The sequence below is a fragment of the Syngnathus typhle genome, linkage group LG17, assembly GCF_033458585.1.
Source record: "Syngnathus typhle isolate RoL2023-S1 ecotype Sweden linkage group LG17, RoL_Styp_1.0, whole genome shotgun sequence".
NCBI lineage: Eukaryota > Metazoa > Chordata > Actinopteri > Syngnathiformes > Syngnathidae > Syngnathus > Syngnathus typhle.
This window is the reverse complement of record NC_083754.1, coordinates 10710360-10737124: the sequence shown is the minus strand read 5'-3', so window position 1 is coordinate 10737124 and position 26765 is coordinate 10710360. Positions and strand designations below refer to the sequence as shown.

The 26765-nt window shown below is 46.5% G+C and overlaps 1 protein-coding gene across 2 annotated transcripts; it reads right to left on the bottom strand.

The window, feature by feature from the left end:
- Positions 1-1109: 1109 nt before the first annotated feature.
- On the bottom strand, positions 1110-26688 carry gcgra (glucagon receptor a). 2 transcript variants are annotated; one of them, XM_061304044.1, is made up of 15 exons: positions 26592-26688; positions 26405-26506; positions 7022-7144; positions 6704-6800; positions 6494-6601; positions 6329-6423; positions 6108-6202; positions 5826-6015; positions 5525-5684; positions 5390-5450; positions 4520-4589; positions 3622-3710; positions 3410-3554; positions 3254-3295; positions 1110-3185 (listed from the first exon to the last, which is right to left on the bottom strand). In XM_061304044.1, the coding sequence occupies exons 3-15, from the start codon at positions 7073-7075 to the stop codon at positions 2871-2873; spliced, it is 1521 nt and encodes a 506-aa protein (XP_061160028.1). In that variant the 5' UTR covers positions 7076-7144; positions 26405-26506; positions 26592-26688; the 3' UTR covers positions 1110-2870. The 2 variants fall into 2 exon arrangements, with proteins under 2 accessions (XP_061160028.1, XP_061160029.1); XM_061304045.1 differs by lacking the exons at positions 26405-26506; positions 26592-26688 and adding an exon at positions 9791-9926.
- Positions 26689-26765: the final 77 nt, after the last annotated feature.

Here is a 26765-nt window from a genome sequence, read left to right as displayed (position 1 = left end):
TCCTCAGGTGCAAATTCAATCGTGTCGGCCATGAAAAGGCCACACGTGGCGTGTTCCATTGTGATGCCATCGATGAGCTAATGACCTCTTCAAAGTGTCTGCTGACATTATTAGCCTCCCACGCTTGTCGGCAGCAAAATAATTGTGCTTGCAAAGTAGGACAGAAAAATGCCTTAAAGTGCCCGGAGGACTCGTGCGCAATGCACATCGTGTTAGCGTCTTTGCTTGTCTTCAATCGTGAATACTGAAGCCTGTGGACGTGTCGAAGCAATAAGCAAGCTTCCAAACGGCTTAAAAGCTTAGGACAATGTCAGCGGAATGTTGTTGCCCCCCCTCCTCACCAGCATTTATTTGTTGAGAGAGCAAAAAGATGAGCCATATTAGCGCCTTGACGGTTAAGTGCTCCTCTTGAACAGCTTGTGGGCATCATACATTCAAAGGCGCTTCCCATGAACACACCTTGTTCGGGAAGCTGCCTCCATATTGCCAGAAAGAAAAACAACTTTCTTATGTGTGGAAAGGGCTTGTATGAAACTTTTGAATGAGATATTCAAGCAAAATGTTCCCGTTTCAAATGTGAAGCTCATTCATTTTCACAATAATATTCCCATTTTGAGTTCCTTCTTGCAGGTCTTCGATTTTGCAAATGTTGAGCTTGCTCTGGACATTTTCTTTCCTCAATTTTTACAAGCACTAGAAGAAATGTTTGACATTATGACCTCCTTCTTCCGTATTCTTTGATGATGATCTCCGATGTTCTGCGTCACAATTTTGACAGCAAACCCTGGCTCATGGATTGCCACAATCCTCCAGAATGATGGATCTTCGTCTCCCTCGGCGAGAAGCTTGAACTTCTCAGGCCAGTGAGTTTGGTAATGTCCCCCCTTCCTGTGTAACCCTATTTATTCGCTGTGTGTGTGTGTAGGCGTGCATAGGCGTGGCTGCTATGTGATTGCACTTTGACTTGATTGAATTTGACAGGCGAGGAGCCAGAGCTTGCAAAAGACCGTGTGTGTGTTTGTGTGTGCGTATGTGTGCGCGCGTGCGCCCGCGCATCCTCGTCTTTATTTTCACATTCAGACAAGGAGATACCCACAGCCCAAAAAAAATCATTTGACTCTGCGATTTATTCTTCTTCCACCATTTCGGACACAATATATACATACAAGCACGATCAACTGTTTACACCTGAGCATTCACAGCAAATAAACTGTACACGTTGAAGAGAAACATCTTGGAGAATACATTCACATCGTAGAACCACTTTGAAAAAAGGCCACCCAAGAAGAACATCCAGGTCAGGTCACAGCTTCTTTATCCATCTGCTTTCCAAGGACACGTTGACCCGCAAAAGTGACGGACGGCACGCGACGCCGATTTCTGCTTACTGACGCTTACGCGTCTTCCAACAGCGGGCGGGCGTTGACCCCACGGCGTACCTTGTAATACCGAATCTGTCCACAAGAGCACACAGCAGCAAGCCATGCCAAAGGTGCCCCCAACATGTGATTGTGGCACGTGATAAATTCATATGCAACACGACACAAGCAGAGCAGTTGGCACACAAACTTAAACGTGTCGGAAAATGCCCGCGAGGCCGTCCGTATGTCTTGTCTACGAGTAGCCTTTGCACGACGGGAGCCGGTCCTTGTGCACCGACCGCCCTCGGCCAAGGTCTGTAGGATGACACCAAACCAACCGTTTCAGTGTGCACCAAAGAGAATCAGAAAACTACCGCTGCACACTCTGAGCCCACTCCCCAATTTCATGTCGAGCCCGTTTCCTGCCATTCGACGTTACAATGCTAGCCGGCTACATGTTAGCGTTGCATTCTCGGCAGATTGAACATATCAGGCGTTAAAACAGGCATACTTGCAATTGCAATTTTCTGGTTGCGTTGCATCAACGGTTTAGCATTTCTAATTTTGAGAGACATTTTGGAGGCATGTCTCTCTTCTCGTGAGGTTCTAGCACAAGACAAGAGTGTCAGTGGATCCTCAAGAAAACCCCGTATTCATCCTTGTGTCCTAATAACACATTATTGCAATGCTAGGTGGCTACATGTTCGTCATTTGAAGATGTTTTGAAAGATTTTTTATTCCAAGGCAGTTCAACATTTTCAGCATTAGACAGGGTGTCTGTGGATCCTTAAGAAATATGTTTCTGAATGATCCTTGCCATGTTAGCCCATTTGGTGGTTGCATCACACGTTTGACATTGCAATGCTAGGTGTGTGTACGTGTTTGTACTCCTTGTTTGACGAGACCTTTTGGAGGGTTTTGCCTTCTTAGCCGTATCTTAAAAAAACATTGATTTTGAAAATGAACAGAGCATACGACATCGTGAACGTTTTTTTTTTAGGATTTTACATTTGTGAGAGTATCATTTGGGTCTCTGAGGATCCTTAAAGAAAGTCCTCATATGGATTTATGTTTTCCTCAATTATCCTTGAAACAGTTCAAAAGACCTAAAAAAAGCCAAGTGAATTATTTTATTAGTATATCTCAAGTAGATCTTGGTGTTAATTCCACAATATCAACAAATGATTGGGTGGGCATGGCCCGCCCAGTGTTCATTACTGAACACATTACTGAAGGCGAGGTCTTCAACTTGATCACAGAGGCCTTTAAATAAGACTTTGGCTCATACCCTGGTTGGAAGATACAGGAAGTCAATCACTTGCAAGGGCGCATTTGAAGGAATTTTGAGTGAAGTCGGTCGTTTTGTGTGTTTTCACGTTTGCCTACTCCAAACAAAAGTGGTGGCTCCATTGACGAGTGGCCGTGTGAGGTTTCAGCGTTGTGGTCGTGCTATTCTTTGGCGTGGCGGGGCGTGCCGTGCTCAGTGTGCGTGCGCCCGCCCGCTTTGCTTCAGTGGCCGCTCTCGGCCTGCTCGCTCTTATAATTGTCCACAAGGCCCACGTCCTCCACCGGGGTGAGCGCGGCCTGGTGCTGGCCTGCCGCCGCTTTGCCGTTGGCCACCAGGGCGTGCCACTCTTCGGGGTTGCAGACGGGCGTGGGCGGCTTGGCGTAAGCTTCGGTGAGCTGGGGTGGCCGCTGGGCCACATGGTTGAGCAGGATGGCCGTCTTGGTGTTGGGCGTGTTGCTGTACGTATGGCGGTATTCCTCCTTGATGTTTCGGCCCAGTTTCCAGCGCTTCCACTTCTTGGTCACCTCCGACTGAACCTGCGTACGTGCGCGTTAGCCAGGGTGCCAAAACGGGACGTGTCGAGGACGGAGCGGGGATAACTCACTTCTTTGTTGACAAAGCAGTACAAAATGGCCACCAGGAGGCCCTAGAGAGACAACACGGACATTCATCAATGAAATGTCAACTTGAGATCCATCCACATCTGGTCGGGATTTTGGCCTAATCATAACCCACTCCCCACTCTGAGGTGCTAGCGTACCTGGAATGAGGAGAAGAAGAGGTCAATGACCAGCTTGGTGAGACGCAAACCGATGGCGGTCTCTGTGGCCTCGTCCGTGACGTAAATAAAAACCACCTGGTGGATGCCCAGCAGAGGGATGAGGGTGAGGGTTGACTTGGCCAACCTGCGATGGAGGAGCACCACACGGTCACGTGCAAGCTTTTCCAAAGTGCCTTCCAATTGGTGCTCACCTGAACTTGTAGTCGCTGTATCTCATTTGATGCGCTCTCAGTTTGGACACCAGGATTTGGATGATGTGGATGAAGATCAGGAAGTTGATCTGCGCGAGATACGCACAGTGCGTGAGGAACACATTATGCCGCGTGTTTGTTTCTGCAAATGTCCCTCCTGCACTGTCACAAAGTCAAGCGTCATTTGCGCACGCTCTCTAATTTCTTGCGATGTGACCTGTTTACTGCGTAGAGTAACTTGTTAGCGCCACACATAGCGCGGCTTCAATGGTTTCTGGGCAGTGCTGCCTATGGAGTCATTGATCAAACAAACATAAGGCATCGGTCTCTGGTAACGCACGACGGGATTGGGATCAAGGGGGAAGCACTGAAATGGGAGCTGGGCCGCTGGTCGCCGCGTCAAAGCAAACACAGGAATTCCTGTGCGATACAGCCCACTTAACGACCTGATTAATGCGTGGAAAAATAGCGAGACGTGTGTGCGCACGCGTGCGTGTTTCTGACGAGCCTGACATGAGAGTCGTGACAAATGGCACTTACGTACATAAACGCTCGCCGATGACCTTTGAGGAAAAATTATTTTTCTCCCAAGGGCAAACTTGAAGAAATCGTCGTCGGGATTTTCCACTACAACTCTTTGAAAAAAATCACAATTTTTTGGACACTCTGTATTTATATATAGTTGTTGATTGTCGAAGGGGAGTGCTGAAGATACGCAAAATGTGATTGATCAGTTTGGACAAATGGTTTCCTTGTTGCTATGGCACACTTTTCATCGCGATGTGCAAATTCTTTGTTTCCAATTTGCCGTTTTCCAAGCATTGGTGAAAATGCATAATGTGTCTCATGGCTGCGCTTCCAGTTGTGTGCGACTTTGGAGGTTGCGCACGAGAATTACCACAACCGCCAGCAGTATGGGCGAACGGATGATCCACCAGTAGTTCATGTTGATATTCTGGCCCCAGCACCTGGAAAAGAGCCACGGCATGATCAGCGCTCACGCGGCCCTTGTTCGCTCGCCTAAATGTTGCGTGAGATCTGAATGAGGTGCCTGCCATGCCTCCCAAAGTGCTTTAACATAATTGCCATATTTGGCTGCTTGTGAGTGTGTAGAGCGCTCTAATGAGGCGTTAGATTTATCGTCAACATTGACTTTGTTTGGGAGCAAGACAATCTGCTCGCCTGCCATCCCGTTAGTGTTTTGCTTGTTATTCTCCATCATTTGAGCTAAACTTACGACTGTGGCACTCTTTCCATTCATGTCTAAATGATTGATTTTACAGATTTAGTTAAGCTTCTCAAAGATAGCCCACTGAGTGGCTGAAACCTTGCGAAGTTTGATTTGACTTTAGTTCATCGTAGTTTTGTCAAGAGGAATACATTGTTTGATTGAAACCTCTTTGTTTGGCTTAGTTGAAGTTAGTTTTGCATAGTCAACTCATCTTTGTGCCATTAAAATTAGCCGAATCTGTTTTTGTTTGATTCCTTTATCTTGGTCTTGTTGGGATTGTCTTTAGTTGGGGTCGTTTTGAATGCTTAGCTGCAAAGCTCATAATTGAGTTGAGTTTTGAGCTTTGAGTTCTCTGTTCCAATTTAATTTATCTGAACGAGGTGAGGATAAGGCAATTCCGAAAATGGATGGATGGATGGATGAAGCTTTACCTTGGCTTGTTTTACTTTGCTTTACTTTTCTTTTCCTTTCTAGGAATCTATTGTAGTGTCGCTTCAAAAGACCACAAAGCACAAACGACAATGCGCCGAAACTTACTCGTGATTCTCATAGAGGTACTTAGCAATCACCCAGGGAACGAGGAATAACAATGGCGTACCTGAAAAGAAATGATTGCGACATGATTTTGAGCACGATTACGCGTCAGACTTCTCCGGTTTGGGTTCAGCTTACCCCAGCCAATGCACAGGTAGATCTGGAAGTAATTCCTCTCTGTAAAGACAGCAATGACTAGCAGGTTGTGGAGGTAGATGCCTTCCACCAGGAGCCAGTAACTGTTGGCCAAGATGCTGTATTGCATCATAACGGCAGCCACGCGACAACTGACCGTTATCTGCCGGGCCAGAGTGCAGTGTCGTTAAATCGCCAGCAATCGTCACAGCAGACAACTGCACACCGGAGCTTGGCACACCCTTGGTGACATGGGAGCATTTGCCCATTTCATAGGCCGCTCGTGAAGATTGTCGGGACTGACCTCATTGTTGAGCAGCAGGTCTACGAGTGATGCAGAGGTCCGGGAGAAGCCCTGCTCCTGCGCCTGACTCAGGTCCTGCGACGTGATGTTGGCCTCCATCAGCGCGTCTTTGATGAGGATGGACAAGGCTCTCAGGATGAAGGATGCAAACAGGTTCATGTGGATGTTATTCCTCATGCAGTGTAGCTTCCTGTCGGGTCACATCGGTGGACTTGTTCTACTTTACATGCGTCCATCTTTCATTCGTTTTTGCTCACTCTCATCAGGGCTGCTGAACATTACCTGAAGAAAATGAGAATGCTCAAAGCCAAAACCAGAGCCACCAGTGAGAGCGAGTAGCCCACGGTGTACATAATCCGGATCTGCCCGTAGTACTGCTGCAAATACCGACACAATCATGTCAGTTTTTGTCATTCTTTTCATTTGTCTTGGTCTGACACTAATCCCGAAGTAGAAGGATTCAGAATGAGCGCTGGCGGCCATGCCGCCAAGCTTGCACTTACCTGAGCGGGCCCATTGGAGTCGCACTCGCTGGTGTTCTTCGTCGTTAGCCAGCGGCCGTTAGTGTCGCACTCCTGGTACACCGCGCCGTGCTGAACTGCGCTCCCAAAGCATACACTTAGTTCAAAGTACTCCGGCTGGTTTCGCCACATTGCCGTCGCTCGTACCTTTGTGGTACCAGGGCAGATACCACGGGCACGATACGCCCACCGTCGTGTTGGGCACTCCGTCGGGCCAGCAGGCGTACTTGTCAAAAGTTCTGTTGCACACTGGCACTACAGGCGAGAATAACAAAGATGCGAGATAGCCCAGATGGCCGCAGCTGTTGGCACACATAGATGACAGTACGACGGCGATATTTTGTTGTCATTGCTCACCGGTGCTCGGCGGGGCTTGGCTGTTGTTGTGCTCACACTCGTCCATGTACAACTTCCAGCTCTCGTGCAGCTTATCCATGATGACGGGGGGAGACATCTATATGGCGGGGGGAGGGGGGTCAAGTGATGAGCACATATGCCATACTGTTGAGAGAGCCTTGCGCTTTTATAGTCACCAAAATGAAATCCTATTAGCGACCACAAAAGCAAGAAAGCCTTCTCGCTCTGATGCAGCTTAGTTGCATGCAAAAAGGTCAACATGGTTGAAATCAACAGCTGGCTAACAGAATGGCACGGACTCCGGGTCCGTTGACCCACCTGGATGCTGCCGGGGACCAGGAGTATCGTGGAAAGCAGGAAGAGCCGCGACATGCCGTTTTCAAAGGGGGTGGCAAATTCACCTCATTGGAGGAGGGGGCTTATTTAGGCCGGCCGCACAACCTGGATACACACAGAGCATACATTGCCAGTGTCACGTAAGTGGAAGGAGGAAGCGTGCTACAGCCACATTGAAGAAAGCTTCGCCGGCTGCTCAGCTGCTCTCTACTCAAGAGGCCATTGTCAGCCGGAGCCGTTCCATTTCCATCCCGGCAAGAGTGTGAAGCGGTAGAACGGACCAAATCTGAAACGCTTCTGCAAAAAACACCTTGAACGTGGAAACATTCTTGACCAAAACGTTTCAAATTTCATTCTGTTCTGGTCTTTTGAGGGTGGACAGATGCATGTAGTTGAGACTTATCCCCCTCCACCAAATCTCAGCTGTGGTTTGTTTGAACATTCGAAACAAAGGCTTGAAAATGTGCGACGGCATGGTAGCGAGACCTCAGATAGCATCTGTCCGCTTCCCTAATGGCCCGTACAGAGGAATGAGCCATAGGAAGCATTGGCTGATTACCTCTGGCGCTGACGGGCATCGGATCAACCCCAGTTGCCACGTCGTCGTCATGTATGTGCAGAATGAAGTTTAGAGGGGATGAGATTTGCTTTTTCTTTGGCTTTTTTCGTGATCCTCGTCTCGACGGAGGAGCAGCCTCATCAAAAGACGAGTAATGTGCCACGAGAAGAATGGCACTTGTGTCTCAAAACATCCTTCCCCGGCCGAGTTGTGTGAGTGCCAACGGGCCTAATAAGTATTTAAGGCTTTTTCCTTTGTGGATGAAAAATTCATATACGATCAAGAAAGACAAAGCCCCGATGAATAATGCGGGACGTCGTCACCGTCCGTGCAGCATACTATATGACACGATGGCTCAGATATGAACACAGGAAGCGGGGCAGCCGTTGGCTGCCACTGGAGTTCGGCAAGCAGGATGATTAGGGTGTGTTGCAACATGTCCTTGTTGTCACGTTGGTGCGGTTTCCATTTGTCACTAACAAGCAAACGACAGCCACGTTTTCAGGATAAACTCTGAGCAATTTGGCGGCGAGAGTGCTATCTTGGTTTTACAGTTTATCTTTTTCCAGAAGACATTGAGTGTTTGCATGTGGCTGTGATGCTTTTGGCGTTTCGGGCTGCTGCTTTGGTTCGTTTGTTTTTGCAAACTTTCAAGGTTGCTGCCGACTGAATGTTTTGAATGGTCAGTCGACGTAGCGTTTATGGAGCGAATCAACTTTTGTCATTAAGTTTTTGGCCTCGTTCTATTCAGCTGCTTGCTGTGTGTGTGTGTGTGTGGGTGTTTCAGCACTGCAGATGTGCTTCAGCTGAAAATGATTTCCCAATTTTTGGCTCAAACAAACTTTTGTGAGCCACCTATTCATTTTCACATTGTTTCATTTACCTTGGACTTTTTCAAGTGATGGACACTCAACTTAAGCGATGTGTTTTGAACTAAATTGTTTGCAAAGAAGCTCTTTGTTTGTGTGAGTAAAACATACGCTCTTTGTGTGAGTAAAACATACGCGACACTCACTCACCTTGAGTGAACGCGCGAAATGTTGCTGAGCACGAGAATACAAGACATTGTATTATGTATTGTATGCATGTATTATCGGACAATTTGCGTTGGCACTTGCTAATGACAACACTGAACACGTGTAGGGGGATCAAGTCAAGCCCATTCACTATGATAACTATAAAAAAACAAGTTGAAATAGTCTATGAATGGCAAAGCTTTGTTTTCCATCAGATGTTCATGAAATGAATGGTCACTAAAGCAAACATGCAAAACCGTTTTTGTCAAGTGAACGTGAAAAGGCCAAGAGCCCCCTCCAAAGCTTTTTTTTTCCACAAATAAAAAAACTACCCACCATAGTACACATGGACTTTGGAGTTTAAAATGCCCCCCAACCCCCTCCCAACGACTAAAATAAATGTCACCAGATATGTCCTGTTAAATTCATAGCAAGAGCAGCAGAGAGTTGAATGAGAGAGAAACACTTGTGCTTTCACATTGAGGCGATACAAGGTGCGTGTTGGTGATCAATGGCTTCCCCGTCGTCATATGTAACAACCACGTAAGCTCGGCTGCCGCTCGGCCACTGCCGTCATGGCCTAATTTGGTCGCTCCGCCGGCCGGTGCTCTTGCTTGTTGGAATGGGACTTTGACTCTTGGCTGTCCAACGGCGTCTGCTCTGCCGTGTTTGCAAAATATGTCACAGGCAATATTTAGTCGGTGGGCCGCTATCTTTCTACCGGGTCTTTGGCTTCATTTCGATTTGACAATGTTTTCATGAACACGAGTAACGTATGCAAGAAGAAGCTCTCAGTTTCCAAAAGGTTGGCAAAGCCCCGCTGTAGTGGATCGCATTTTGCCCAAACAATGCGCTTTGGGCCAAAAACGCTCACTGTGGCTGGCAGTTCTGGCCATTATATATTGAGTAATTTGACCTCCTCGAATCTTTGGTCTTCCTTGCATAATAAAGAAATAAATAAAGAAAGAATAAGAACAAAGAACTTGACTGATCATGTTGCTGAGCATGAGACAAAGCCAAATGTTTAGTGACGGGCATTAACAACAACCGCTTTGAGGCAAATTGCTCCCATTTCCTGTTTGGCAAAGAAAAGGACATGAGCGGCGCTTAACCCGCCATCTCAAGTCCAAAAGCAGTAATTCTCTGCGAGGATGCACGCGTACACTCGGTCATGACCTTGTTGTCGTTTTCTCGCCGCCGTCGCCTCCTCCTTCGCTGCTGGGCGCATTATTGATTTGTTTTGTTGTCTATTGGGGTCACATCTGGCGAACGTGGGTGTCGGACATGATGCGGCCATGTGCTGCCAGCCAGCATGTGAACGAGCTCAAAGTGGGCGGTGGCTGCTGGGTCAAGGCAAGAGGTCGCAGCCGCGCAGCCGTTTAGCAGCCGACGTACTTTCAAACACACGTTGTTGGCTTTCTGTTGCTTAACCTTATTTGCTTAGAAAAAAAATTTGGAAATTGAAATGGGACTGTCACTGTGGCAAAACGGTTCAGAGATCAAACACTAATTTCCATCTCTGCGCTTTCCAAACTGCTGAGGGCCAATAGGAAGGCCTCACTGGCCCTCAGCGCAATTGACAGCTTTGTTTCGCCTCTTGTGTAATGTTTGCAAAAATACCGTTTTTTTCCATATCCAATGCGCAAAATTTAACTAATTTATTGTCCTAGAAACTGGAGTGCGCATTATACATGGGTATAAAAAAAAACAAAAAAATAACCTTTTTCTTTTTTTTTTTTAATCCGGATATGATACGGAGGCCGGCATTACAGATGCGCTTTCTTCTCTGCTGTTCACTTCAAACGCGCTCCATACTAGGGGTGTAACGAGACATCGATACACATCGATTAATCGATATAATGCTCTACGATTTATTGGCATCGATGCTAAAGCTAAACATCGATTTATATCGCCGTGTTTGACCTCGGACATTGGACGCGACTTTATTTTGAAATCCAGTTCATTGTTGCTTGCTTCCTCTTTCCGGGAGCAGTGCGCCCGGCGTTGTTGTGTTGTGAGCAGAGCAGGCACGTGAAAGGGGAGGCGACAACTAGTACGCGGCTCCTGGGCTGGTGCTATGGCTAGTGTCCAAAAAGACGAGGAAATTTGCTCCCCTTTAGGCTTCAAGTCATTCGTTTGGAAGCACTTTGGATTCCAAAGAAAAGATGGCTCAACGGACAAGACACGTGCAGTTTGTAAATCCTGCCATGCGGTGATCAAATATTCAGGGAGCACAAATCTCGCCGCACATTTAAAGAAAAAACACGACATCAAAGTTCAGTGTTAAAGTAAGCAATTTGTATACTACAATACTCTTGTCATTTCCTAAATAAAGAGTTTGCAGTACCTTGTTGATTTTGCGTATGAATTGTTATAAATCAGGATATTGTTCTATATTTTTTATTAAAAAAAAATAAAAAAATCGATCGTAGAGCACTATATCGCGATATATCGTGAATGAATCGCAGCAGGCTTTAAGATATCGGCAAATATCGTATCGTAGTTCTTTATATCGATATTATATCGTATCGTGACAAAACCCGCGATTTACACCCCTACTCCATACGAACACAATGCTCTCGTATCAGACACTTGCTCGATCACTTGCTTGTTTGCTGTCACAATGTACCCTACACAAATCCGAAACATTTCTTCGCTATCGAGTTTGCTAGCTAGTGCATGCGCAGTGATACTGACCGGCAGAATAACATCCGGTTGTTCCCAAAGATGATATTTTTTCTGAAATAATTTTACTTTTACGGACTTAAGTAGGAGTCAAAATTTGGGTGCGTATTATACATGGGTACAGGCCTTTTTCCAGCATCAACATGCCATTTTTAGGGTGCGTATTATACATGGGGGCGCATTATACATGGAAAAAAACGGTAATCAGTTGCCTCAGAGTTTAGCGTGGCTTGCGCAGCTGCCGCCGCTTTGCCTCAACGGACAACGTTTACCCAACGGACGGCCAACTCTTCAGTCACATTCCTGGGAAAGAGAGGCTGCCAGTAGTTGCTTATTTCCCCATGTCCCATGGACTTTATGTTCACTCATCGCAAGTGACCCAACTTGGATGGCAGAATTAAACAGACGCATTAGTTAGGTCATGGTAGTGTGCAAACACAACCGTGCGAGTGTATGTGTGTGTGTGTGTGTGTGGGGGGGGGGGGGGGGGGGGGTATTAGGAGCGCCTCTTGGGCAAAGCGAAAGTGTGGAGGGAGAAAAGCTAAAGCGTGTTGTGCTCGTCACTTCCCGCCACTTTGCTGCAATCGATTTGTGCGCCATAAATGCGCTCTGGGCTTGCAGTGCGCTAAAGAGGAAGTTGAACTCCCAAAAGGGCCCTGTGAATCATGCCGCCCACTCAGCCACACGTGAAACCAAGGCCACCGTTTGAATGGGGCCACGTGCGCTGTCGGACGTGCGAGTGGGTGGCTGGCTTATCAGTCAGCTAATCGCATCAGGCCTCTTGGCTCTCCATTGGGTTGATTGCGCCTTGAGGGAGTTAGCGAGATGGATGTTTCCGTCAACCCAGTGACCTCTTGGCCCCCTCCCACTTGACTTGTCGGCCTGAGCGTCTAAATGCGGCCGTGACTGTGATTTGTGTGGCACGTCGCGCAAAGTACGGCGGGCTTCCCGCTTTCACTGCGCCGGCGTGTATGTCAACCTCGCCGTGGCCTACCGCTCCACTTTTGCTTTGTCGCACCGGTCCCGTGAGATGTGATGCGGTGGTGTCGAAGCATTTTTTATGATGGGGTGTACGTGACTTGATGTCTTTCTCCTCCCGTGCAACAAACTTGATCACGTCACAATTGCCGTTTTTCTGTGTTTGGCTGCTCTCCAAAGAGAATGCACTCAAGTTGCTCTCTTGTGACATTGTCTAAAGCAGGGGTCCCCAAACTTTTTCCTGTGAGGGCCACATAACTTTTCCCTTCTCTAACAGAAAAAGTGTGACGATCGTAGGGGAGCTTAAAATTTTTTATTGTTTTCCAGAAAGCTACACATAACCAAATAACGGTTACCGTTTTTTTTCCGTGTATAATGCGCGAAATTTAACTAATTTATTGTCCTAAAATCTGGGGTGCGCATTATACATGGGTACAATTTAAAAAAAATATATATATATATATATTTTTTAAGAAAATCATGGTACAACAAAACCAACAACAGGACTGACCGACAAAGACGTGGAACAAAAAGACAGGGTGACATTACCAAATTACCAAACAGACATCATGACAGTAACACATGCAATGATCCGATGGTGAGCGAGGGGCAGACAGGACTTAAATACAAAACACGTTACATTGATTGAGGTGACACAGGAAGGGAAGGGCGACGCGAACAGAAACTATGGCAACCCAGACACATAGCAAAACTGGGGACGAGACATGACAAATCTCCCTCGAAATAAAACTTGAAATCACCTTTCTTCTTGTTTGTTGTCAATCGCGCATCGCATTCAGCCATCCTGCCCAACACACTTAGTCAGTAAAATTCATAATTGACGACACATCGTTTGATGCGATGGTGCAATCCTTGATGGTGTGTTATTGTCAAATATTGTTTGTTTTTTAATCTCCTTCGCGGACCGGACGTCATACTGAGGCAGTATAACTGCAAATAACAAAATGCGTATTACAGGTAATATTTTATTTCACAACACTTTGCCTTGTTCCTTTCGTCTCTGCTGTTCACTTCAAACACGCTCCATACGAACGCAATGCTCTCGTATCAGACGCTTGCTCGATCACCTGCTCGTTTGCTGTCACAATGTACCCTACACAAATCCGAAACATTTGTTGCGGCTCTGAGTCACGACGAGGGGCAAGTTTTGGTTTTCAAGGGTGTTTTTATTCCTCTTCAACATCTCTCCCATACAGAGCCGCCTTTTTCACGTCCGCACTGATCGCGGTGGTGCCTTTATGGGCAGTCGGAGAAATCAACGCCAACAAAAAAAATTACATCCGGCCTAGTTAAGACCATACCAAAGACTATAAAAATGGGACCCATTGCCTCCCTGCGTGTGTGACGCATTTTTAAATTGGGTGCGTATTATACATGGGTACAGGCTTTTTTCCAGCATCAACATGCCATTTTTAGGGTGCGTATTATACATGGGGGCGCATTATACACGGAAAAAAACGGTATTTAAAAACCCTTTCCAGGTTCTTTACAGAAAAAAAGTCAGGAAACAAATAATAACACTATTAATGAAATAAACAATAACTAAATAACCCTCTCTGAGTTCTTCACAGAAAAAACAGGAAATAAATAACTAAATAACTCTCTCTGGGTTCATCATAGAAAAAAAAGCCATGGAACATTAACTTTCTGTCTTTTTATCTTAACAGATAAAAGTTCAGCTCAGTTGTCAGAGCAGAATCTCTCTGACACATATGAGCAGTCTCTTAAAGTTCTTGTGTTCCTTCCTTATAATCCTTTTGTAGGTTCAAGTAGGCTTGTAGACACCGCTGTCTTTTTTGTTAAAGTTTGCTAGTGCGTCATAGTCTGGAAAATTTGTTGTGGCAATTCTTAGGCGAGATCCGAGGTGTTGGTCCGTTTACCTCGATCTGTGACGGGTTGATGTTGACGTTCATGTGGCTGAACGTCACGTCGCGTACGTCGAGCCAAATTGGCCACTCTCTTTTAAACGCTCGGCACTGGGTCCTTCTTGCTTTTCCTTGGGCGACTCATTTTAATGGGAGGATTCCAGGGGAAGGTTTGTGGGTGGCTTTAGCGCAAAACTGCATCTGAAAGCTCAGCACGCGAATTACAAGAATGCTGTCGTCACAGCCCACGCTCTAAATTCGGGACTGATACAAATAGAGCGCGAGTGCGCCATGTCCGTACTACTGAGTACGTACACGCACTTGTGAGTGTGCACCGAGCTTTCTGACACGGCTTCCGGTAGTAAATGCGCAGGCGAGCGCTTCCCCATCTACTGGGGAAACGCAGTCATTGCAGGCAAAATGACCACACAAAAAAAGTTTAATAATACAATTTGTTCAGGGTTGGCGGGCCGGATTAAACGGTCCTGTGGGCCGTATCCGGCCCGCGGGCCGTAGTTTGGTGACCACTGGTCTAAAGGGATGGGCCAGGCTGAGCCAAGGCAAAACCCTGAGCAAATCCCTTTGAACCTGTCCAAAATCAGGATGCTAGGGTTCGGGGTCTCGTCATCTTGATGAATGTGAGCGTTTCCCGCCGGAGTACAAGCACCGTTTCTTCACACGGGCGGGGCGGCAGGAAGCTATACCGCCGACAGCCGTCCGGGCCGCACTGAAGTGACGGAATGTTCTGGGTTCCGTATCTGTTTCTGCGTTATCTGCTACCACGACAAACTGTGGGCTACAGGGCGGATTAAAAATAGGGAATGATTGGCTGGGAACCAACCAGCCAAGCAGCACAACTATCATAATTTTTCTTCCAGTTACTGTCTTTGTTTTTATTCTATTGAAGCCAAACCTCATAGATTGCAATGTTAAAATCAGAAGACGTGAAAGATGCAAATACAATGTCATCACAAAAACTTGAGCCACAGCAGACGGAAGTTTTTTTTTCATCAAAAAGAACGATGAGTAGAATGGGAAGGGGTCGGAAAGCATGCTAACTATGCTAAGCTAAGACAAAATGTTGATTAGCAAAGAAGACAAAGTGCTATAGTACAACAGAAGTCGTTTTGGAAGAACAATTTAGCGTCGGCGAGTCATCAACGGTAAATTCTGCAGAGAAAATCATGACGCCACTGCATAGCGAGCGCATGCATTTGGAAATCATATAGGAATCGCTACGTTGCGGCATAGATCAGCCACGAGAGGAGCAGGCGTCTCTAAGGTTCAAAGTAGATGACTGGAAATAGCGTTTGTAATATCTGCAAAATTCTTTGCGTTTTTTGGCACCACATGGCAAATGTTTTTACAGTGACATTCCATCTTTGATATGGTAAGAAGGATTTTCGGCCGAACGCTAACATTGGAGCCCCAACAATGGTTTCTGGGCAAAAGTATTGGAACACCTGGCCCTTACACCTGCAGGGAGTGAAAAGTGAAAAACGTTGCTGTGCGGCAAATTCATCGAGTTGCACGCAAATGTCAAAGAATTCTGACGAATGACCACCCCATTTTATCTTCTGTCTTGCAAAATTTGGACCGCTGATCAGGCAGTAAGAAACACGGCGCTCATGTTTACATTCCAGTTAAAGCGCCACTTTTCTCCTTCCACGCGTGCGCCTATATTGGCCCATCAATAGCCGGTGGCTAATCAGGTTAGCTTCTGGGAAGGGGCGTGCGCCAGCGGCGCTTGTTTTGAAGAACTTGCGCTCTACGTTCGAGGTAGATGTAATCAAGTCAAAGGTGATCCGTTTAAGGCGGCACGTGCCTGAATAAATTGTCCCCTTCAAAGGTTTGTGGGTGACACGGGATGTCGATTCTATTCGATTAGATTCCATTCCATTCGATGAGCAAGCACATCAACAGGAAGAGGCAGATTCTTATGCTTCCCTTTTTTTCAATTATGAAGAATGTCTACATGCTTATGTGTGTCGAATGAGTTTAGAAATATCTTTTGTTTTCTCTCATCATGATTGCGATTTCAAAGGCAATCACCTACTGGACGAGCGGGCAACCGGGCGTGTTTTGCAGCCTGTGCCCAGATTTGACTGGCATTCTGCTACGCTGTCATTTCCACTTGATGAATACAGTTCAGTCTAGAAATAACAAACACAAAATTTGACAAAACATTTTCCATCATGAAACAAAGTAAATTAAAAGGGAAAATTAAAAAGAACTGAAAGCGCACCAAAGAAACCATAGCGGAAACGGTTTTCGTCCCATTGTGTGATTTGTGAGCGTTAGCATTTATTGCACCGGTGAAGCAGGATTGTTTGAAATTGAGCTTGACTTGATCACACAGTGAACTTGCCGCAGGGGGCCAGGGGAGGTAGGCCCCCCAATGGGGGCCGCAGTGGGCCAGGGGCCATATGCCCTCATTGGGGTCTGCCGGGGCCACAGGTACCTATTGGGGTCCACAGGGCTCACAGGCCCCCATTGGGGCCCGCAGGGGGCCAGGGGCAACGCCCCAGAGGGGGCTCATGGGGAAAAGCTCCCTGGAAACTACTGGATTTTGGCAGTATAGCAACCCCAAAACCCTTAATTTCATCACTCAATTCCAACAGTTTTGTTAAAAAAATATTCCTGCTTGGTGGGCTACCAAGGTGAATATAATACAGTCAAGCCTCGGTTTTCGACCACAATCCGTTCCAGAAGGCGGTTCGAGAAGCGAATCGGTCGAATTCCGAATCTATTTTTCCCATCACAAATAATGGATTTTTTTTAATCCGTTCCAAGACTTTTCTAAGCAATTTTTCATTTGCGCATTTTTGTCCGATCGCGCAACTGCAGCGCACAGCCGCCGACCGCGCAACTGCACCGCGCTGGTTGCATTATTGTGACAGAGCCGTCGCTGAAATTTAGAAAATATTTTTAAACTGCTGATGTACTTTCCAAAATTCAAGTGGACCTAAGTGCGCAGGGAGCTTAATTTTGTCAGCTCGCGCAACTGCAGCGCACCGCCAAACGCGCAAACGTAGCGCGTCGCCGACCGCGCAACTGGACCGCGCTGATCGCATTATTGTGACAGAAATTTCATATCGCTGAAATTTAGACAAAAACGGCTTGCTCTGAGCCGCACCTCAGAACGAGTAGAAAAGAGGGACCTGTGAGGCTATCAAAACAAAGAATTCAGATAAAAGCATTGCTGTTCCACTTTATATAGACCGCAACTCAATGAGTAAAACGTAAAACAGTAAAATGTATTACCGTGATAGGTAAGTTTTAAAACAAGGAGGTGAAGAAATGAGTTCGAAATACAAAAAGTCCTGCCTCGCTACAAAAACAGATATGCTCAAACCTCATTGAATAAAGTACATAAGCAGACAAGTATATTCACATATAAAAGCAATAAAAGAAATATTTTAAGCATATAATTATACCTACACTAAATCAATAAAGAAGACATACCGGTTTTTTCCGTGTATAGTGCGCAAAATTTAACGAATTTATTGTCGTAAAATCTGGGGTGCGCATTATACATGGGTACAAAATTTTTTTGATTTTTTTAAAAAAAAATTTTTTTTTTTTTTAGAAAACAAAACCAACAACAGGACTGACCGACAAAAAGAACAAAAAGACAAGGGTGACATTACCAAAGACAGGAACAGAAAGCAAACAGACATCATGACAGTAACACATGCAATGATCCGACGGTGAGCGAGGGGCAGACAGGACTTAAATACAAAACACGTTACATTGATTGAGGTGACACAGGAAGGGAAGGGCGATGCGAACAGAAACTATGGCAACCTAGACACATAGCAAAACTGGGGACGAGACGTGACAAATGTCCCTCGAAATGAAACTTGAAATCACCAAGTTTTGGTTTCCAAGGGTGTTTTTATTCCTCTTCAACGTCTCTCCCATACAGAGCCGCCTTTTTCACGTCCGCACGCCTCTTTCCCGTGCGCGCACGGAGAGCGGTGGTGCGTTTGTGGGCAGTCGGAGAAATCAACGCCAACAAAAAAAATTACATCCAGCCTAGTTAAGACCATACCAAAGACTATAAAAATGGGACCCATTGCCTCCCTATGATCATTGGGACTTCATAAAATTCATAAAAAAGAAATCATAAAAATTGGTATAGTTTTTATGGACAGAATTTCTAGGCGCAGCCGAGGCGTTGAGGGTGTTCGGTTTGGGGACCTCAGCATCGCGTCTCTGCTTTTTGCAGACGACGTGGTGCTGTTGGCTTCTTCAGGCCGTGATCTCCAGCTCTCACTGGAGCGGTTCGCAGCCGAGTGTGAAGCGGTCGGGATGAGGGTCAGCACCTCCAAATCCGAGTCCATGGTCCTCGATCGGAAAAGGGTGGAATGCCCTCTCCGGATCGGGGATGAGATCCTGTCCCAAGTGGAGGAGTTTAAGTATCTTGGGGTCTTGTTCACGAGTGAGGGGAGGATGGAGCGCGAGATCGACAGGCGGATGTGCAGCGTCGGCAGTAATGCGGACTTTGTACCGGTCCGTCGTGGTAAAGAGAGAGCTGAGCCAAAAGGCGAAGCTCTCAATTTACCGGTCGATTTACGCTCCTACCCTCACCTATGGTCACGAGCTATGGGTCGTGACCGAAAGAACGAGATCCCGGATACAAGCGCCCGAAATGAGTTTTCTCCGCAGGATGTCCGGGCTCTCCCTTAGAGATAGGGTGAGAAGTTCGGTCATCCGGGAGAGACTCGGAGTAGAGTCGCTGCTCCTCCACGTTGAGAGGAGCCAGATGAGGTGGCTCGGGCATCTCATCAGGATGCCTCCTGGACGCCTCCCTGGAGAGGTGTTCCGGGCATGTCCCACCGGTAAGAAACCCCGGGGACGACCCAGGACGCGCTGGAGAGACTATGTCTCTCAGCTGGCCTGGGAACGCCTTGGGATCCCCCGGGATGAGCTAGATGAAGTGGCTGGGGAGAGGGAAGTCTGGGAGTCCCTCCTGAAGCTGCTGCCCCCGCGACCCGACCCCGGATAAGCGGAAGAAGATGGATGGATGGATGAATTAATATTTTAGTTCGAATGAATATTGACTTTGTTTAATAGTCTAAGTCCATTTAAAATAATTAAATTAAACTGAGGTGCAATCACAGTCTAGCAAAACATGACTTATTTCATTTTGAGCTGCTTCTAAATCCCTTTTTCTCATGTTGGATTGCACTGCTTGTGATTTAGGGCTATACAAATAAACTTGACTTGACTTGACCTAAATGAAAATCAGATTTCATTCCTTTAAATTCATAACTATTAGGGGTGTAAATCGCGGGTTTTGTCACGATACAATATCATTTTGATACAAAGAATCACGATACGATATTTGCCGATATCTTAAAGCCTGCTGTGATTCATTCACGATACATCACAATATAGTGCCCTACGATCGATATAGAACAATATCCTGATTTATAACAATTCGTACGCAAAATCAACAAGGTACTGCAAACTCTTTATTTAGGAAATTACAAAGTGCTTCCAAACGAATGACTTGAAGCCCAAAGGGGAGCGAATTTCCTCGTCTTATTGGACACTAGCCATAGCACCAGCCCAGGAGCCGCATAGTTGTCGGCTCCCCTTTCACGTGCCTGCTCTGCTCACAACACAACACGCCACGCACTGCTCCCGGAAAGAGGAAGCAAGCAACAATGAACTGGATTTCAAAATGAAGTTGCGTCTAATGTCCGAGGTCAAAAACGGGCGATATAGATCGATGTTTACGTTTAGCATCGATGCCAACAAATCGTAGAGCATTATATCGATTAGTCGATGTGTATCGATCGTTACACCCCTAATAACTGTAGGTTGTGATACGATCTTATTCAAACTTAATTATTGACTCGGGCAGGAAACAGACTCTGTCTGGAAGAAGGCCCAGCAGAGGCTGTACTTTCTGAGACAGCTCAGTAAGTTCAACCTGCTGAAGACCTTCTATACTGCCATCATCCAGTCTATCCTCTGCACCTCCATCACTGTCTGGTTTGGATCGGCCTCCAAACAAGACAAACACACACTGCAACGGACAATCAGGACTGCAGAAAAGATAATCGGGACCAACCTCCCATCTATCCAGGACTTGTACCTGTCCAGGACCAGGAAACGTGCAAGTACCATCTCTACAGACCCTTCTGACCCAGGTCGCAGTCTGTTCGAACTACTACGGAGTTACAGAGCCCTGTACTATGTGTCCTCTCTGCATCCATTGCAGCCTGGCCATCCTGGAAGTGGGATCCTCCCACCTGTGGTCTCTTCTCAAGGGTTCTCATTTCCCCTAGTAAGAGTTTAGAGTTTTTCCTTGCCCTCCTGGGAGTTTAAGATCAGGGGATGTTTGAGAATAATTGTCAATTTTTGCACATGTTGTCCTGAATGTTGTGAGCTACGTACCTAAATGTTGTACAGTGGCCGAGATCTACCGGAGTCAACTTCCTTGTCTGGCATGCTCAAACTTGGCAAATAAAGATTGATTCTAACGATTCTAACGATTAATCCCATGACGTCTCTCCTGTCCTTCGCTGCTGTAGCCGTATTAGATTTGTGGCGAAAAAATATATTCGTACTTGCCATAGGCCTGCATAAGGACCTCCAACTCCATCGTGGTAAAATAAGGTGATCCGTTTTTCCTCAGTTGTCATGGTGACACGTGGTATCGGGGCTCCATTGATGATGGCTTTTTATAGTGGTTGTGCACGCACGTAACTCCAGGTTAACATACTCAGAGTTGATTGAACTAACTCAGATCAGCTTTTCTGGAACCGAATACTGAGAGTCTCCCATCCAGTGTTCCCTCTAAGCTGCGCAGCTGCGCAATTGCGCGCTGGTCGCACAGTCTCTGCGCACAAGAAACTCCATGCTGCGCACAAAATAAAATTCATCTTAAACTGAATGATTAATATCGAATGTTAGACGTAATCTAATCTAATATAATCAAGTGGACGAATTATTTTCTTTCAGTGCCTTTTTGTAGTGAAAAATCAGTAATTGACAGGTGTCCAGCCAATGATATGGTTCGCTTACACGACATAGCCAATCATAGGATAGACCAGGAGTAGGTAAACTACGGCCCGCGGGCCACATCCGGCCCACGGGACCGTTTAATCCGGCCCGCCAACCCTGAATAAATTGTATTATTGGAATTTTTTGGGGGTAATTTTGCCTGCAATGACTGCGTTTCCCCAGTAGATGGGGAACCGCTCGCCCGCGCATTTACTACCGGAAGCCGTGTCAGAAAGCTCGGTGCACACTCACAAGTGCGTGTACGTACTCAGTAGTACGGACATGGCGCACTCGCGCTCTATTTGTATCAGTCCCGAATTTAGAGCGTGGGCTGTGACGACAGCATTCTTGTAATTTGCGCGGTGAGCTTTCAGATACAGTTTTACGCTAAAGCCACCCAAAAACCTTCCCCTGGAATCCTTCTATTAAAATGAGTCGCCCAAGGAAAAGCAAGGTGGACACAGCGCCGAGTGTTTGAAAAAGAGTGGCCAATTTGGCTCGACGTACGCGACGTGACGTTCAGCCACATCAACATCAACCCGTCACAGATCGAGGTAAACGGACCAACACCTCGGCTCGCTCCTAAGAATTGCCACAACAAATTTTACTCCAGACTATGACGCACTAGCAAAAAAGGGAGACCAACAACACTGTTCCCACTGAAAATGAAGAGGAGGCTCTCAAGTTTGTTGTAAAAAAATGCATTTTGAATATGATTTGTACACATAGCAGGGATTGAAACTAGCGACCATTCTCATTTTCAAACAATGCAGGATTGCTCAAGGACATTGATGCACGACCTGTTTGCGACTAATCTTAACCTGTAAAGTTCTTAAGGCTTACTTTAAAGAAGTGTTTCCCGTTTCCTCACCTCTGTTACCAGGTGTTTGTGAGTTAAAACTCTGCTCTGATTTTCAGATACCCCTCACCGTGTTGCCGTTTTAATTACTTTATTTGGATGTATGCTTTCACCGATTCTTCAAGATGATATATTTGGTCAGAATGTTTGCCGTTTGATGTGATCTCATAAAATAAACATCTTTCATTAATCCAGTGCTTCTCAAATAGTGGGGGGGCGCGGTGCTGTACCTGGGGGGGCGCGTGTGACCCTGGGGAACAGGCTTTTTTTTTGGCAGTACTAGAATAAAGTGTAATTGCGCATCTACTACATCAGGCGGCAGTGGCGCTCTCATTGTTACTTCTGTCACGTTTGCGACAGTGCAACATTTTACGACTTACAAGACAAGTTAGGATAGTCACGGTGGGGAGGGGGGGCGCGAATAGTTTTCTTCTTGCTAGGGGGGGCGTAACAGAAAATAATTGAGAAGCACTGCATTAATCTGACCTGCAGGCACTGAAGTGATATTCATAATAACAGTGTCGTATTTTATGAGAATCACTGATAGCAGTTTTTTAGTGATTTTGCTGACTAATGCTGTTAATAAATGCATTTGTTTTCAAAAAAACTTTTTGGAATATCCATGCTTTACTACCTACTATAGGCCAAAATCTTTTATCCAATGACCTTTACAGGTCGATTATATTACTTCACACAAACACTACGTCCATCTGCTCCTGGTTCGGCCCTCTGGTCCAAATTTAGAACCCAGTTCGGCCCGCGAGTCAAAAAGTTTGCCCACCCCTGGGATAGACAGTGCCTGAACATGTGGCCTGCCCATCCGTGACGCGCAGGTTAGCTAACGACAGTGCGGCGGAGTCAAGAGATGCAAATGCTAAATTAGCTAATCATGGGAAAACGAATGAGCAACGACACATCCACTCGCCAAGCAAAAATAAATAAGAGATGCGGCAGTTCTTTTAAGATTGAATGGCTGTCGGAGTGTGTGCAAGTACAAGAGGAAATGGTGAAACTGAGTGAGATTTTCTCTTTTTTGAATGAGAACGGTCTCCTCTGCAAAACATGCAGTGAAGCCAAAGTGGCGGGCGAGTTTACGGAGGCAAAAATATGGAAAGAATGGAAATTGGACTACCTCAAGCGTCACATTCAGCAGAAATGTCATTTGAAAGCTGTTGGAATTGTACAAAGACTCAAGACAGGAGATCAGTACATCATTGCGAGAACATAAAAGACAGACAGAAAAGGAACGAGCTATCATACAAAACAAAATCCGACCCAGAGCAAGTTAAAGTTCTCATTGACAATATTGTATTGTGTTGTGGTTTTTTTTATTTTTATTTTTTTATTCATTCATTTATTCATTTATCCATCCATCCATCCATCCATCTTCTTCCGCTTATCCGGGGTCGGGTCGCGGGGGCAGCACCTTCAGGAGGGACTCCCAGACTTCCCTCTCCCCAGCCACTTCATCTAACTCATCCCGGGGGATCCCAAGGCGTTCCCAGGCCAGCTGAGAGACATAGTCTCTCCAGCGCGTCCTGGGTCGTCCCCGGGGTCTCCTACCGGTGGGACATGCCCGGAACACCTCTCCAGGGAGGCGTCCAGGAGGCATCCTGATGAGATGCCCGAGCCACCTCATCTGGCTCCTCTCAACGTGGAGGAGTAGCGACTCTACTCCGAGTCTCTCCCGGATGACCGAACTTCTCACCCTATCTCTAAGGGAGAGCCCGGACATCCTGCGGAGAAAACTCATTTCGGCCGCTTATTCATTTATTCATTCAAATAATTCTATTTATTTATTTATTTAATCTGGTGTTGCACACAGTGGTCCACAGTGTGCACAGGGAGCGTTGTGTGTTTGTACAGACACTTGAAAAATTAGAGGGAACACTGCTCCCATCTCAGAGTAAGTCAACTCAGAGTTCGGGATAGACTCAGAGTATGTTGAACCTGCTTTCTGGAATACCCCCCAGCTCTCCAATCCGATGAAAACAAAGTCTGAGCGAAAAGGTTCAAAGGCTTTGTGGGAGCTGCCGGCAGCATACAGTATCTGTGTTGATAAAGGGGTGGGTGAAGCTTAGGTGTCACGAGCCGCCAGCCCCCTTCTCGGCACACTCTTCCAATCCAGAGTGACAGCGCTTTGTAGTAGCAGCCTATTCTTAGCTGACTTCTCTCATGTGTGCTGAGCAGCGCCGGTGGGCGGGCATATTCTGCCACTTGTCTGCTGAGTGACATCTCACGCATTTGTCATTGTGTCTCCCTTTGGTCTTGTTGCAACGGATCGGTGAAAACAATCCGTGTCGACCGCAAAGGAGCGAAGCCGGTGGTCATTGGCTTTTCGACAACGACCGCATACACCAAGGCAGAATTGAATCCCATTCCTAATGCTTCACGGCATGTCACCAACGCAAAGAAGTCTCGACGGCTCGTTTTTAGCGCTCAAAATACGTCTGATTGCGATGATAAACTTGCTCATGAAATGCTCCCTTGAAAGGCCGCCATGGGGCCAAGGTGTCTGGATCTAGTTTGCTCTACAGAAGAGTGGCAGAGGCTCATGTCACGTTCCATGTTCCTCTTCGACAGGCTATTTGCCGACCAAATTTGTGACAAAGGCGCAAATACCAAAATGACATTTTGCCCTTTCGGGCCAACTTGGCGCCCGAGTCGTCCGCAAGCCTCGCCAAATGCAAACAAATGCCATCGAGCACGGGTCTGCCCGGCTTTGACATCGTCGAAGCCGCTTGCGGGGCAAGGGCTTGCCCGGGCAACCCGAAAATGGCACTGAACCAGCTCCTTTTAGAATGCGCGCATCCAAACTCATTCGTCAAGCGTGGCGCCGACGCTTCCTTGGGTTACGCCCATGCCTGTGCCCAAATATATTTGCACGCTTGACAGCCTTAAGGAGATTAAGTGTGGGGGCGGGCGAGAGCAATGCACCCAAGTTGTGCCTGCGCTTCGTGATGCTGTCAACTTGGGTCCAATTAGGAGACAAAACACTGTTATTACCGACTATTAAAACAGAAATTACGCTTCTGCACACAGGAAATTACTCTTAATACAACACTGTCTCTAAAGAGAATGAGGCAATTACCCTACACCCCCCCCCCATTGGCTGCTCTGTATTCAATACAAAATACATACTGGGAAGGAAGGAAGGAAGGAAGGAAGGAAGGAAGGAAGGAAGGAAGGAAGGAAGGAAGGAAGGAAGGAAGGAAGGAAGGAAGGAAGGAAGGAAGGAAGGAAGGAAGGAAGGAAGGAAGGAAGGAAGGAAGGAAGGAAGGAAGGAAGGAAGGAAGGAAGGAAGGAAGGAAGGAAGGAAGGAAGGAGAAAAAAGAAAGAGTCCCATTTGCTGGGTGTATCAGGCAATGCCCCAAATGCACTTGGCAATGTTGAGCGTGAATTCAGCAAACTCGCAACCCAAATTCCATTTGCTGTTTCAAGAATAATTTATAATCCTCCAATATTGATTTAAACGTGGCGCACATATGTTTGTCGCTGTTTTAGTCTTCGAGGCACAACCAAATCCAATAATGTGTCTGAGGGATGATTTATGGAATGGCTGGACTAAAAATGGTCTGAAGACAATAGTAGCGTTTGCCAACCTTCTTGCTTCATTTGCTGCTTCGACAATTGTGGCTCGGGCTAGACATATATTTTTTTGGGGGGGTCATTTTTATTTTGTTATTTATCATGCAATTTGCAAAGTTGTGTTTTTTTAACTTGGTTCATACGATGCTATCAAAACATTTAAGTGTACAAAGTTCTTATTTTTCGGCAACTACAACATGATGGTTAGTAAAATGGCAACTCGACAAACCGCAGGCAAAAGGGGGCAAAGCAATTGTACATTGGGCAAGATTAAGATTACCTATCACTTGATACGACTGTCGATGCGCTCGCTGCCCATTTGCAACTTTTTATTGTACTTATTTTAACGAACTTCCATCTGAATTTGATAAAAGGCCTTTGCCAATGCGGTTGCTTCTCACGAAGCGACCTTTTGAAGATGTGCACCCCAACATTGAAACAATCACACTCTGCCGCTGATAGTTTTGGATTATGCGGGTCAGGTGTACCTAATAAAAAGGCGGCGAGTGTGTTATGTTGGCATTTTTCATTTTCTGCAAACTAATGCAGCGAAGAAAAGCAAATCAACAATTTCCAGAGCTGCCGTCCGTGTGTTCCGAGCCCTTTGTTATTGCTATTTTTGCTGTCGCCTCCACCGCAGACCCAAAGCGGCATTTGAGCGCCCGGTAACTTTTCTCGCTTCGACGTAACAGCGCTTGCGTGAGCCTCGTGTGCCCAGTGCGTTCTAAGTGCAGGACGAAGCGGCTAAAACCAAACCAAACCAAAAGTGTTTACCGGTTCTGGAGGGTTGGCCTGCCTCGGTCTGCGTCGTTCCCGCTCATCCCGAGAGCATCTGGCACCAAAGACGAGAGTGGCTCCTGCGTTTTAAATCCAAAACTGCCCCCCCCCCCAAGAATTAGTTTTAGTCTTGCGTGACCGCGCCAAGTGGAAAGTTTCATTTGAAATAGTTATTACAACTCACTAGAGTGACGCGATGACATGATCGTTATGTGGCTTTGTGCTTGATGTCATGCGACTGGAGCCTTGCTCCGACGCTGCACTCGCTCCTTGTACTTGTGTGACGTCACATGTGTGGGGAGTGGGGGCGCTATTTATTTAATGCGTGTGCGTGTTAGCGTGAGTACATATTTTGTCT